The sequence below is a fragment of the Perissodus microlepis genome, chromosome 14 (genome assembly GCF_051167445.1).
Source record: "Perissodus microlepis isolate ML-2025 ecotype Zambia chromosome 14, ASM5116744v1, whole genome shotgun sequence".
NCBI lineage: Eukaryota > Metazoa > Chordata > Actinopteri > Cichliformes > Cichlidae > Perissodus > Perissodus microlepis.
Window position 1 is genome coordinate 22,746,710 of NC_140474.1, and position 15,591 is coordinate 22,762,300.

The 15,591-nt window shown below is 38.7% G+C and overlaps 1 protein-coding gene across 4 annotated transcripts in view; it reads left to right on the forward strand.

Annotated features, from left to right (window-relative positions):
* The window catches only part of st3gal4 (ST3 beta-galactoside alpha-2,3-sialyltransferase 4), a 43,775-nt gene extending 38,726 nt beyond the window's left edge, over nt 1–5,049 (forward strand). For all 4 annotated transcript variants that reach the window (XM_084950067.1, XM_084950068.1, XM_084950066.1 and 1 more), the window contains 2 exons: nt 3,973–4,128; nt 4,227–5,049. In XM_084950067.1, the coding sequence (XP_084806193.1) occupies nt 3,973–4,128; nt 4,227–4,316 (246 nt within the window). In that variant the 3' untranslated portion in view covers nt 4,317–5,049. The remainder of the gene's footprint in view (nt 1–3,972; nt 4,129–4,226) is intronic.
* The last annotated feature ends 10,542 nt before the right edge of the window (nt 5,050–15,591 follow it).

The following is a 15,591-nucleotide window of genomic DNA, read 5'->3' on the forward strand; positions in this document are numbered from 1 at the left end:
GTAGCCTCCTGAAGACAGACTGATTGTTTCCCCAGACATTGCTACACACATCACACGTAGCCTTGGGCATCTTCTCCTTCTGTTTGTGTCAGCATGCATAATTATGTTGCTTACTCAGAGAGCATTGCACAGTCAGGTTGATTTGCACATTGTGGCTAATTGCCTCACCATCATCTTCACTTTGGCGCTATTCTTTCTTAACCTCTGTCTATGTGTGTGTGTATGGATGGCGTGGTGTTATTTGATGGGCAATAATTATGTCTTTAAGTTCTTCCTTTTTGGCATTGTGTCAATAAAAAAACAGCAAACTTCAGCTTTTATCCATGTGCTCATTTTGGTGTGATAACCAGTCAATAGAGCAGATCTGATTCATGTGGAAACAGCAGGAGTCTTTCTGCCTTAAACTTATTATTTATTGTGTGAATGCCTCACAGGCATTCACACTATTGAGTTCCTGTTTCTCTTTATTCTTTAAACTTTATTCTAGTTGCTCCATGCTTTTTCACCGGGAAACTACTTCCGCAGTTTTTGTCCGATTTTTGCCGTTCTAGTTTTAAAAAAAACTCTGCTATTTCTGCTAATGTCGGCTATGACTTTTGGTGCTCATAACTTCTATACTTTTTGAGATATTAAATGGTTTATGCAATTTTTTTGTCCCGTTGAAATTAATGGACCACATTATTAGCAAAAGTTTCTCCATGTCTTTTCAGCTTCCTGAGAACCAGTTTGGCTTAATGAGATAAGTAGCCATCTTGAGACCAGAAGGCCTGGGTTTGAACCCTGCTTTTTCTTTTCAGCAGACAGTTCAACTTTTTCGCATCTTTTTAGTACAAATTTCAGCTTCTTCACCCCTTTTCAGAAGAATTGTTGGCTTTTCACCTCTTTTCAGCAAAAAAATCTGCTTCTTCACCTGTTTTCAGCAGAATTTTCCATTTCTTCACCTCCTTTCAGCACATAGTTTTACTTCTGCTGTTTTCAGCAGATTCCACTGCAAGGCATTCACACTGCATTTTCACAGGAAATGCAACATTTTCTAGTTCTTATTAAATTATAATGACACAGTGTAATATGTCATGTGTTGCTGTCTTATCTCATTTTAAGACCTTGGCCCTCTGCTGCGAATCAAGTTCAACATATCCGCGGTACAAACAGTCATATGAAGCAGGTTATCAACCTGTTTCCCCTGTGCGTTCATCCTGAGTGTACAGGCAAATGAGTGGCTGAATTTCAAAGACTGAACTGGTTAAATAGACAAGAGAAACTGAAAGCAACAGCTAGTTTCACAGGCTGTGCTGCCAGATCTGTTATTCAAATATAGATGTGTGGCATCACTGAAATATCAGAATCTTAGCTAAAGCTCACAAAACCATTTCCATGACCACCAAACACAGCTAAAACAACAAATCTGACAGCATGTACACGGACAAACAATGTCGCTGTTGAAAGCACAGATCTTACCGAGTCCAAAAGTGCAAGACCCAACCAAAAATTCACTAAGCCAGCAGCAAAAGAAGACCAAAATTTCGCTTCAAGTGTGACAAACATTAGCATCAGTTCTGTCTTACCTGTGCTGTATTGTTACCAAAAAAATCCACTTTGATGCAATCACATTTCCTGCACAGCTCCATTTCGCAGTGTGTTTCAACAGCAGTTTCCTGTCATAAATTCCTACTTTCTGCCTTATTCGATCATTTACGCGCGGACGCATTACGCACCAGTCCATAATTTTTTAGAGTATGTTTATTGATTTGTTTTGCGAAATTGACCTCCAGCAAGAAAGCCAAATTTCTGCTTTTCAATGCTGAAGAAATATCAGCTCTCACAGATGGTGCCAATTTTTTTTAATTTGCAAAAGGCTTAGCTATGTCTCTAATCAAACCTCTGTAACTTTGCTCTGTTTCACTTCAGCAGCATTGATCTTTCCACGGGTAATGTCCATCTGTTGACTCATGGTTTTCTTCAGTTTTTGATCTACTGCAGCACAGTTTCATGCTGTAAAAGACACACAAAAAATTAGGCCAAGAAAAAAATCTGTGTTCCATCCTCAGTTACTTGACGTCTGTTGTGATACTTACACCTGTGATGTGATTAAGGCTCACTTATATGTTAACTTTATTTTGATATCAGGATGGTTTACACAGAGTTTTTTCCAAAACAAGAGGTTGCAGATGCTGTGCTGACATTTCACTAAATAAGTTTAAATACTTTTTCATTGTTAACATTTGATGAGGAACAGTGGGGTGTTAACTTTTTCTGACTCCTGAAGGGAGGCACGGCAGAAAAAAAGTTTGAGATCTATTGGTTTTGACATTCAGTAAGCCCCGTAACTAGAAAAGAACATACTGGAAGTAGGCTAATATAAACACTGGTGCATTTACCGATGGAGCATTGCACAGGAAAAAAACACAAAACACAGATGATGATTTGGAAAGATGAAGAATAAAAGGTTTTTGTTAAAGTGGGTTTTAATTTGAAAAGTGAAGGAGAGTTTCTTTTGTCTTCAGGTCATATGGAAATAATTCTTCTTCTTGCCTATGTGAGCACGCGTAATCATAATCAGTCATATAGGGAGTGGCAAACAGCACAGGGGAATTTCTGTGGACAGAAAGAGCCAGCCAGGAATAACACAACAAACATGTCTCCTCTCATTAAATCTCACATTACCTTGAGTTCTAGTTTTTCCTTAAAGAAGCAAAAATAAAATATCAGCCAGGAGGATTTGCTTCCTGCATGTTCTTTTGTCATTGTTTTTAAGCAGAAGCCAATTAAGGAATGTGACATGCACAAAATGTGAAGGGAAATGTATATCACCGCTGTTTGTGGGCTGTTTTTCCCTCGGGATATACAGGAAAAATTGTAGTGTGGAATCGAATTGTAGAAATTAGTCTGTGTCCTCTTTACAGACGTAGTCCACCTGGATTTCATCACACCAGACCAGCTTTCAGCCAAATCTTGAGTTTTTTATGTCTCTGTAACTAACTTGCAGCCACACTAAAACCTTTGCAGGTTAGTGTGTGTGCACCTGTACATTAGTGATAAGGCCAGCATTTTCACTTGCAGGACTACGTATGTATCTGTCACAATGACTTCAGACAATAAACTCATCCTTTACCATGGCACACCCATTTTTACTCTGCTTACATGGTGCACCCATGCTTACTCTGCATATGTCCACTTTTTTTAAACAACATAATTGCTAACCATACCATTAAGTCATGGCAGAGGCTTTATATGTGTAGTAACCATCAATTTTTCACACACCTTTCCTTTCCTTCCTCTCGATTACTGTGAAAAAGACTAATTTACTGTAATAGGCAGAGGGCTTAAATGCTTTGAATCACTGTGTTTGAAAAAGCAGCTGTACTTTGCTTGAGAACAGCAGTCTCAAAGCTGCAAATGAATTTCAAAATAAAATGTCAAAATACTCAAGTTTTTCTGTTTTTAAGAGTTTAAGTTAATTGTTGTGCACAACGTTTAAATTCTGTTGGAACAGTAGGTGGTTGAAATAAAAAGCATAGAAACAAAACTGTGTTTGCATAAGCCATGTGGGTGAGGTTATGAGAGCAAATACTGCACATGGAAATGCTTGTGCAAATGAACCGCATATAAAGCTGCAGTTTTCCTCTATCGCCATCTAGTGGTGAAACGAGGGGCTTCTTTTAGGGTTTCAGTTCCAAAGCCATCTGGAGATTGTTTTTACATCATAACCTCTTTTGCACAACCAGCAAAGCTCAGCATGTACATTTTTTTTTACATGCTTTAAGTAACTCTCCTTCTATAAAGTTAATTTGATTTATACAAACCTGTTTTTGTTTATTGTTTTTTTTACCTGTTTTTATTCAGGTGTGCAAGGTAAAAATCTTTCAGTTCTTTATTTGGGGGTATCTACTAATATTTGCTAATTTTAGAAATAATAAATCATGAAAACAAGAAGAAGTGCAGTGGGCTGTCATGATCTCTTGCTTGTTGCAGATCCCAGTGCATCCTACCACGGGTATACTTGCCATTTTTGTTGCTCTCAACTACTGTGACGTGGTCCACGTTGCTGGATTCGGATACCCTCGCTCAAAGAGCCAACAGCAGCAGCCGATCCATTACTATGGATATGCCACCATGAAGTCTATGAAGGTGTGTGGCCACCTGTAGTGATGTACTTTTTGTTTTAACACGCTCACTGGCAAAGCTTCATATTCCTTGAATACTAATGCTCCTCCACTCTGTTACAGAATTCTTACCACGACCTCAATCATGAAGCTGAAGCCTTAAAAAGACTGGAGGATTTGGGAGCCATTCTCTACCTGCATCCACATTTATGATACAGATCCATCTCCATTTTTCGTGGGGTCATCTGTCTCAGCTCTTAATGTGCCTTCTGCGGTCGGATATTTGATTTTTTCTGAACGTGACAATCCTGGCACCTTATGTGTGTTTTTTTCCTAAAGTGAAATAATAGAGCGATTTAACCGCTTTTCAAATGTTTTTCTTTGGCGATGTGGTTCAGCATTTTTTTTTTAAAGAATCTTCAACTCAGTAGATAAAGAAATTAATTTATAAAATTCTGAAATAGAAAAAATGTTGGGCATCAATGCTAAGTGTAGCGACCCAGCTGTTTGTGATAAGACAGCTGCAGCAAACTGGTTTCCTCAGTAGATGTCCAGTCTTGGTGCTTGTTGTTTTTCGGTTCTTGTGATGAACTGAGTTGATGGAATGAAAACATCTGACATGCGCAGTTTTCACTTGTCTGGACTTTTCACGTATATCGTTAAGATGTAAGCCTGATGCGAGTGGTTTATTGATTTTAGAATGAAATTTGTTAATTCTTTTGAACTCTGATTCTTTATCTTTAAAGTATGGAACTGTGTTCAAGTTAATATTGTTTTTAAAATCAAATGACAATTTTGCTCATTTGTTATACTTTGACTACGGTGATTGTTTCATTATTTATTTCATGTTTTTTTTTCAGATACAAATGGTACCACTGGATATTTTGTAATGTACAGAAAAAAAACATTCGTAAAATTAAAGGCGATCAAAACTGATCATAATTGATTTTACAGTTGCTTTGCCCTTTCTTAATGTTTTATTTTATTTGAATATTGCTGTTTTTTACCACTAGATGGCAGTACGTCTCCATTGCATGCATATTATACAGTATAGCCAGTCTACCGCACTGCACATGGTGCAATCATGCAGCAGCCCCCCCACCCCGCGCGCCCCAAAGTGCCTGGAGTAATGGAAACACTAAACCTAGCACTAGTGCATGTGCTAGTGAACGTGTGCGGTATGAACGTCTGGGAAACCAAAAACCTAAAAACTTGGAAGGACTAAGATACATTTGCTGCAGGTGACATGCCAGTGATGATGGTCTGCTCTCTGCTCTCTGTAGACACCAAACCTTCTATTAATGTTAACGTGAATGGAGCCTGGCCCTTGGCGCTTGAGTTGTGCTCATTCACAGAGTGGTACATCCTCAGCTGTGACAGGGACCGCCTCATCTGCTTATGTCAGTTTAATGGCAGACATATGCTGCGTTTTCAATTACCCCAGTAAATGCTGTGATACAGCCACTGCTACAACTTTGACTAATAGTAAAAGCACACTCACACTGTAGTTTCTCCAGATGTGAATGTGGTCTGTGGAGCTAGAGCGATATCACACCTGAGTGCAGTGTTGTGCCTTCTGAGCAGCAATGCAGACATTCTCCTCAAGGTCACACTGGAAGCGGGATACCTTTAAGCTGCAAATATGATTTACTGCGCCTGCATAATAGCAGAACCCACCACATGACCATGAATGGATACTACAAACTCGGTATATTTGCTGTGTGGCTCACGTCCACATGTTTTGCCTGCATATCACCCGTAAGCAGGACAGTCCTTTTTTTCAATAGAGTAGAAACAAACGTCATGCACCCCTTTGTTCGGTACACTCAAATTGACAGTTGCTAACTGACACATTTGCAAATGAATCTAAAAGCAAAAACACATTTACAGTATAATCAGATTTGACTCATCCATTGTTATGTGGATGGCTTTAACTTGCAAGGTAAACAAACATCTACCACCGGCTCATTTCATATGTGCAGTGTTGCCATAATTAAGAACATCCTGTCTCAGGATGATGCAGAAAAACTAGTCTGTGCATTTATGTATTTTATGCTAGACTGCTCTCATTCCTTACAATTGGGTTTTCCTAAAAGCTCACTGAAAAGCTTGATCCAAAATGCTAATGCATGAGTACTAACAGGAACAAGAAAGGGAGGTTATATTTGTCTAACATTAGCTTCTCTTCGCCTTCAGTAAATTTAGAATTCAGTTTAAAATTCTCTATTCTCACATATAAAACCTTGAATGATCAGGCCCCATTATATCTTAAAAAACTCATAGAGCACTTCTCTGTCAGACAGCGTGCTTGCGGTTCTTAGTTACCAAAAGAAGAATGGGAGACAGACTCCTGTCCTGTGGAGCATGCTCACAGTTTGGGTTTTGGAGACAGACATCTTCTTTACTTTCAAAATTAAGCTTAAAACTTTCCTCTTCTTATAAAACTTTTATCAGCAATTTATCAGCTGACCCTGAATCATCCCTTAGTTATCTGCTCAGGCTGCTTTGGGGCTTCCATGGTTCCATGATCATGATGCTTTTACATTCCAGTATGTCAACAACCATTCTCTCACTTCTGTAGTTTTCCTTGAGAATGATGCTACTTGCTGTTTGTTATCTCCCTTTGCTCCACTTTTTTTTTTAAAATCTCCTCTTTCCTCCCTCTGTCCAACTACTTGTGACAGATGGCTACCCTTTCCTGAGCTCAGGACTTTGAGTGTTTAAAGGAAGCCCTTCTTTCCCATCACTGACAAGTGTTTTTCCTCATAGGTTATCATCAGAAGTTACAGAGTGAATAGAGCACATCATCCTTCATCCTTCACCCTTAGATTTGCTCAAACCAACTCACATTCATGATTGTTTACATAATTACACACCATATGTTTAATCTCAAATGCAGAAGAACTTTTTCACATGCAACTGCTTCACATGGACCTGTTTATTTTGAGAATAAACAGATATCTGTTTGAATTAATGCGTTTCATAGAATTTCAGAGCTCATTAAAGAATGAGCCCCATCACACTCGATGGGGTATGCATGCTTACACAACAGGGGGTTACATAACTGAACAAGGTTTGTGTGACTCCTTGTGTGCGGGCTGTTTATATGACAGCTGCAAATCAGGTCAGACTTTTCATGAGACTGTATACGATGAACACTTTTAAACATCCGGTGCCACAGTGTATTACACATACGGTGAGTTAGTAAACTTTTTTGCATGACATAAACTCCTAACCCTGTTACTAATGACACTGCGCTGCACCAACTGAGCCCCGCAAGCTCACCTGTGCATGTAATGTTGACCTAATGAACCCAAAAGTTGTACTAAACTAACAAAATGCATGTACAATGCACAGCTTTGAACTTTCATGCAGACTCCCAGGACATCTTGATCACAAATGCATTAACTTGTAGTTCACAATGCATCTGTTTCGGAATAAAGACGCGGTGGGGGATGATTGCTATGCCACTGTCTAAGCACAGTCTCATACAGGCCAACGCGCTGACAGTGTGGTTATTACCATATATCGCATTACACCATCTGCTCAAGTCACTGTGCTTTCAGCCTGCACAAGCAACATCTTACTTTAAAGCAGTTGTTTTCTAATTAGATGTCATGAACCAAAAATTTTGCACATGCTGCACACTAGCAGTATAACACAAATTGTTTTTGTTTTTTTTTTCATTTTAGAAGTAAGCAATGTGATAAAAAAAAAAAAAACAAGAGAGAGAGAAAAGCAGATTTTAGTGCTTTATGCTTGTGAGTTTTAAGGGTTGGAAATTTGTACCAAGCTATAAAAAACACACTAGACTTAATGTGAGGTACATAGTAGCCTACTGAAGACTCCTATGGCCTACATTTTTCTCAGCATTGTTGCAAAATGAACGCACACACAAAAAAGAAGAAAAAAACAAAACACTGCAGAACTCTAATTCTTACTTGTGTATTGCATATTTAGTGTGGGATGGTATAACCTGCGATGTGTCGTCTATATTCTATTTATTATATGGACTGTTAAGGTCACTTGAAAATGACTTTAACCATTTAAAGCTCTCTGCACAGCTGACCATGAAAAAAGATGAAATGAAGCTTATGTGTAATTTCAGTGAGGAAGATTTACCATCGCTCATCTGCATCCTGGGTATTTGGCTGCTTTTCTGTTCTTTACATGACTTTACATGACTACTGCTTTTCCACTCTGTCAATACTGACACCAGTGTTTTACTGTCTGTTGAACAGCAGGTATCACTACCAAGAAAAAAAATGGAGTTCAGCAGTATGTGATCTGTTAATTCTTACATGCAGCACCTGGCCCACAATGTGATGGGGGTAAGGATATATGTGGATTTTCCTTTTTTTCCCCTATTTCACAAACAATAAGGCACAGCATCAATGCACAATGTGTCTGTGTGAGGAGGCCAGTGGACCGTTAAAGTGGGAAGAGGTGGAAGATGTACAGTATGTAGCTGGCTACCAAGTGAGAGGGCATCTGGCTTGGCTTGGTGATCCTGTAACACCCCCACAGCCTGGAGAGCTGCCGTGAGTCAGGTGCTCAAACATTACACTACCATGGGAACTGTGAGAATGAGCAGGAAATAAGACAAGTGAGGTAGAAAAAAAAAAGATAAGCAGCTTTTCTACAGCGTCAGTTTTGCTATTTTTTCTTCTTTTTTCAAAAAGCTCCATTTCCTGTTTTCAAATGACCCCAAACCAACTGATTTCCCTTCCTACAGAAAGGCAATGCACAGTTTTCTTAGGTAACTGACAACAACAGATCTCAAAAATCGCAACAGACTGAGAAAGAGATAAAAAAAAAAATAGAAATAGACTAATTCACAACACTTTATGCTAAGTGTTTCCTTGTATCTGCTGCACAGCCCGAAAGGTCAGCCAGCTCAGCTGATTTAAAGGCTAACACGGTGTCATTGTTTCCTAACAGGCAGCCAGAAAGAGCATTTTATGTTCGTGCCTCTTTTGCTTTTACCTCATTATAAATTATGCAATATTATAAGTTCAGTGCAAAAGCTCTGCAGATAAGCAAGTTTGAAAGAAAATAAATTCATGGATGGTAAAATATCTGTGAAGGTCATCTTGTACTCCAAAGAGCTGATCATGCACTGATCAGCTGCGGGATATTTTTTGCACAAAACACATTTAGGTCTTTTTTTTTTTTTTAACTATTTTAATACTTTGTATATTCAATGTGTATTACATATAAACATAACTGAGGAGGTTTCATGATAATATCCTGTTGTGAAATGTTTTCCTTATTCAAATATCATATATCCCTATAAAATTGGGTGACCATATTTTGATTCCCAAAAAGGAGGACACTTGGCCCAGTCATGAAGAACTTTAATAATACTGTTTGCTTAAAGAAAATTTTAACATATTTAAACGATGCCTCTCTGTGCAGTTAATGAAAAAAAATGTGATATAGGCTTTTACAAGTCAACAAGGGAAAAAAAAATAACTTAAAAACCTCTGGAATTAAATAATGGTACAGAAATAAGGCCTCAACTGTATAAGAGAAATTACCAGTACCGGGACGGTACGGGGGAAATTTCTTTTTTGCAGTTTGTCTGAAAAGCTGCAGTTGTGCTTTGGAATCTTTTAAACATCACTAGGCGCTGCTGCACGCTATCTGTCCCGTCTGTGAGCGCAGAACAACCACTCACAAAGCAGCTGCTCGGGGATGAAGTCACACATATGGGTCCTCTGTAGGAAAATCCAGACATTTTCATTAATCTCGAAAATCCCCTCGGACGCCCCGGACAGAACGTGAAAAGTGGACATGTCCGGGGAAAAGAGGATGGTTGGTCACCCTACTATAAAAGGTCATTGGGTCAACGTTAATAGAATTTTTCATCGATTAAAAAAAAAAATGTTGTTCTTCAATGTGACATCTCTAATGGAAGGACGTCAAGCTCATATACAACTCACTTTGATTTTAAGGGGGGTGAGCTATTGCTATTAAAAAAGCTGTTAAACATATAAAAATAAAGTTAAAAGTCCAGTTTATGCCCCCTTTACCATTTTTCTAAAGCAATCCAGTGAGCCAGATCAGAGTCTTTGCCAGTCTTTGCCCCCCCCCCTCCATAAGGAGGCCGTATGTTTGACACCCCCTTAATGTATATTAATGGACTTTTACTTTTTAAATTTGCACCTGAGATACAAATAATAATCACGTATCTACAGCTTTTCCTAGGAAAATGAATCAGCTCCAGTACCTTCTTCTAAAAAGGCCAACAGCTGAAAGCTGGAAGATATTACATATGCACTGCTTAAGAACACACAATGGTTTATATAATATATCTAGAAAAAATACACAGTGTTTGTTCTTTTCACAAGATCTTGCTTCTCAGATTTGTGTATTGGCGTGACGAAGCAAAATAAACCCGTAGGCTCAGCCATCTCTGCTTCAGCAGGGAAATAGTCGGAATCTGGCTCAGATATACACAGTTGTAAGATAGCTATCTTATATGATGGCTTTGTCTTAGATCATTTTACAAGTAATGGAACATTAACCATAAATAACAAGAAACTATTTAGGCAACAGATAAAATAAATAAACATCGCCTGTCTCATTCTAAAACTTGGCTGAATAGGCAGAATAGGGCAAGTAAGGCAGCCCCTATGTGTCTTTAAACAACTGCCAGAATAGGCTTTTTTCTGAATGACCTTCACATCCAAACTGTGTGTTTGGATGCACCAGTGTGCTCTGGCTCCATTTCCATGTTTTCTATGTTATCCCAATCTGCACATTGAGTGTGGCTTCAGCAATCATGTTCTCCTGTTATTGTGCCAAAGAAGGTGGAGTTTTTATCCTGGCACCACTCTGTCTGACAGTCTGCTGGTACATCTGTCTGCTGGTCCCGGAGCACTGAAGGCATCAGGGTGTGCTTCTCGTCCATAATGTAGGACCTATTTTGTTTCATCAGACAGAGCCTCACATGTGCCGCGTGACCTGAAAGCTGCAGCGGGCAACCTTGCACTGCAGTGGCAGAGTAGAGTGGGAATATTTTTGGGGTGAGTGCTCTGAGTACTCACCCCCTCCAATACTGAAAATCTAAAAAGTGCATGAACAGAATGCAGCCTGTACTGTTAATCTATCCTTTTACTCTATTTCAAATCTTTTGCATATTTCAATGATGGTTAGTATTCAGCTATTCCTGTGGCTATTTATGGCATGCCCCACATTTGCTGAGCAAATATTAGCAGTTCGGAGTTTAAAATATGCACCAACGACAAAAGCGAAGGCAGATGGAAGCTCTGCTCTCCTAAGGCAGCTGAAGAACTTGGGTAATGCTATCAGTTACAGTAACAACCAAACTTGCAGCACACATCAGAGAAATGAGAAAAAAGAAGAGTCCAGAGCTAACCCGTGGAGAGTAAAAAAACAGACGCTCTTGTGATGGTACAGGATTTTTCTCACCACTTCACAGAAGCTGATTCAGTGCAGGGTGAGGCCTGTGGAGATCAGTGAGCTTACTGTTCACCACCTCTGGGCTTGCGTCTACTGAAACCCTTAAAGACCACCTAACCATTTGGTGATAGTGTACCAATGCACTGTGATCTTATCCAGAAGATGTTATAAGAAACTGTGCATGTAAAAATTCTTAATGCCAAGTAATGTCACTTGAAAGACCTTTGAACAAGTTGTTTCATAACATCCATCCATCCATCCATCCATCCATCTTCCGTCTCTTCCAGGATTCACACTTATGCATCAATAGTTTCTATAGTTCACTAAAGAGTTTAAGTTTTTGGTTTTGTTTGCGTGCACCTGTGCGGGCCTTTCTGTCTGTAAATCTGCTAAGTCTTAATGTAGTGAATACATTTCTTGTAAAACTTTATTGGTCAAAAATGGACAAAAAGCCAAATAACTCTGGCTTTTTTTTTTCAATTGGTGTTTAAAAAGTGCCATATAAAGATTTAAAACATCATGTCACATTTGACCTCCGACCTCGCCTTCATGGTCAATAGAATGATCTGAAGGTCCAATAATAATGCTATATAGAGCTATTAAAAATGATAGTTCTTACTGGTTCCCACCACCACCCAGTGGTGGCAGAAGGCTGCCCTTACCTGAGCCTAGTTCTGGTGGAGGTTTTCCGGTTAAAGGGGAGTTTTTCTTCCTATTGTTGCCAAGTATTGGCTCATATAGGGTTCATCTGAATTTTGTAGGTTTGTCTGTATTATTGTTTTTATTTGGCGCCATATAAATAAAACTAAATTGAACTGAATTCTTACTCCCATTGTTTGTATTGGCAACATATAGGTATACAGGGTATCATATATGGGGATTTCAAATATCACATTACTTTGGACCTTTGACCTTGAAAGCCCTTTAAATACATACACATTTATATACATATATAATGTTGATGAAGTATAATTTTTGTTTGGAAAACAAAATAAACTTTTTTCACTTGATACTCATTACTAAACAGTTAAACAGATATTAATAAACAGTGAAATGAATGTTTAACATGTACTATATGAACATAAATAAAAATAATAAAAAATAATAATACTCCAAAGTATGTCAAATATAAAATAAGTTTCAAATAGCAAAAGCCTGAACTTGTTTTTACTGCACTACAAACTTCCTAAAGTAATTTGAAAAAACAAACAAACAAAGAAAACAAAGTGTATATGCTAAAACAAACTTAATACAAAGAGTGAACTGCTTTGGTGGAGGTTTACACTCTCGGAGTGCTTCATGATTATAGTGAAAGATTCCTCCTGCATTAGTAAAAACTATGGCTTTTATGGACAGAGCCTCACATGTGCTGCACGGCCATATTTAATCTTAAGAAAAGTGGTTCTGGCGAATCTCTAATTTGTACCAGCTATTAATCATCAAGTGCCATGTGCCCACACCGTGTAGTATTAGCATTCTTTCATGAACCCCAGTCAACTGTTGAGTCAAAAGAAATGGGTGACCTTTTCTTCTGGAACTAGCCTCTTCAAATGAGTGAGATAAGCACAGAGAAAATAGAAACACAAAAATCTCTCACATGAAGCAACCAAACAAAGGATGAGTGTGTCTGAATGGGTAACACTGTTGTCCATTCAGATGAAAAAAAACTAAAGAGGATCAATGAATGAAAAAATGAATGGCTGTTCAGAAGTGCAGAAAACTTTTAAACTTTCGTCTGCAGCGATAAACTGGCAATAAAACCAGACATTTAAAGATCTAAGACATAGCCAGATAATTCAGAGTTTAAAGTCCACCCCAGGCTTTCAGCGTATAGACCGACACCTCCATGGTAAAAAATTCTCATTAGATCTGCTGCAGAACACCTGGCACGTCGTGGGACGGACGTTACCTCACTTGGTAAAAAAGAAAAATGGAGAAAGACAGTGATGGGAACACACGGTTTGATTTGCACTCATAATTTATCATATCTAGTTTTATACAGGACCTCATTATAGCTCATCAGATTTGACAGCAGAGTAGCTATTTTAAAAGATCAGACATTTTTAGGGATTATCCACCTTTCTTCCCTCCCCACTCCCTAATATATATATGTATTTTTTTTTTTTTACCACTGAATACCTCTGCAATATAACTGTACACATGATGACTATGTTTTGGATGTGACATTACCAGCACTACATGGCAGAGATAGTTATTTATGTTTCTTGTTCTTTTATGGCACACTAAGAGTATCTGTTATTGAATAAAATTGTTTGCAGACACATGGGAGCATTTCAGTCATCAGTCCTTGTTGACTGTAAATCAAGACGAATGGTTTGAGGATACTGCTCATGGGATGTGTCATGTGGTGCCTGATCTTACTGTTATTATTATATACAGATAAATAAAAGTCTGCATCTGTGCAAATGTTGTTAGCTTTTCAGTTTTTTTTCAACTTTTCTCTCTCTGTGTTTCTCTCTAAACCACTCTCAGACTTGCTATCTATAATTGCACTGCCCGTTATGCTTATGGGGATTTGTCTCGTAATATGCACTTACATAAGAATGTGATGTCTCTTTTTCGACATTCAATAGACTTTTTTGGAGTGAACTGAAGCCTTTGTTACCTGTCAACCACCTCTCAACGCGGTAATGCCCTCCCACGATATCAAGAGGTCAATTCTCTCTTTCTCCTCTCCCTGTCTGTTTGACTAATGACCGTACGAAACAATGTAAAAATACAACCAGAAGTGGAGTGTTTCATAATGCCTTAAATCCGCCCTCCTGTCTAAATGATATTCACAAGCCAATCCGCTGACTTCTGTAAAAGAGGTACTTTGGAGAAACCACTCTGTTACGTTAAAGGGTGTGTGTCTATTTTGCAAACGGGTTTTTCAGCTGTTTTAAAGTGTGAAAGTGAAAAAGTCAAATGTCACAACACTTTTTTGTTCCAGATTTAACTGATGCCACGTTAAAAAAGCGAGTATTCGCAAGACTGCACAGAAAGCACATAATGAAAATTTAGTAATGCCGAAATGTGGTAAGCTTTCCACTTTTGAGCAACTGAGATTTCAGCAGACTATTTTCCATATTCCTGTATTTTTTTTTTGCCCTATATGCACACGAGAGCAAAACTCTGTCAGAACTGTAAGCCCAGCTTCTGCCATCTGGGGCTAGCTTGAGAAGGGTTCAAGTTTTTTTCCTCCCCGAGCTTTCGAATGACAGTGACGGATGATTCTGTCATTAGAAGCTGTGGAGCTCATCTACTGACCCTATTTGCTGACTTCTGTTAACCGCTTGTTTTCAGCCTACCCCACAAAAGGTGCTATCATTTGTGAAGAAGAAGTCAAGGTCAATCTATCTTTTGTTTTATTCCAGTGCTGCGTCACAATTGGAATACATATTTTTTGTTGAACGTCTTAGCCAGACCATAAAATAAAACCAAGGGTGCAGCGGGTGAAATTCAAGCTGGAAACCACTGCAATGAAATAATGAAGCCCATGTTAAAATGTCTGACTTTCCAGCATGGTATGAGTGATGGTGGATAAACAGAACTCCTCTTGCAATGCATCACATTTTAGTTGCTTCTTTGACTTAAAAAAAAAAAAAAAAAAATACAAACGAACAAAAGATGTTTGTTTAAAATGCAAATCCAGAGAATGGTAATGCCATGATGACCATGCCCATCCTTTATTTACACTACAGTGTCTGGTTGGCCTAAGCATATGCGAAAGAGCGATGGCCACGTATGTTAAGCTTGGACAAGCAGTTCTTTGTTTTTTCAGTAGCTCATTCTACCATTGCACATGGTATTCAGAGAGAGATCATATCTGACACACCTTATTTTATTTAGTCCTGATCACTGCAGAGAGGAAGTGCTGTACTAAGCAGAGGAGATGACCTTGATTAGCTGGCCCTATGCCAAAACCTGCTTGCCCTTTTGAAAAGGACCTCTGTGAGTGATCATCCCCTCCCTCTTTTTATAAAGGGAAACTACCTGTAGATGAGAGCGAGTGGGGGCGGGGTTTGCGGTGGTGGTGGTACTGGGGGTTCCTAAAAGA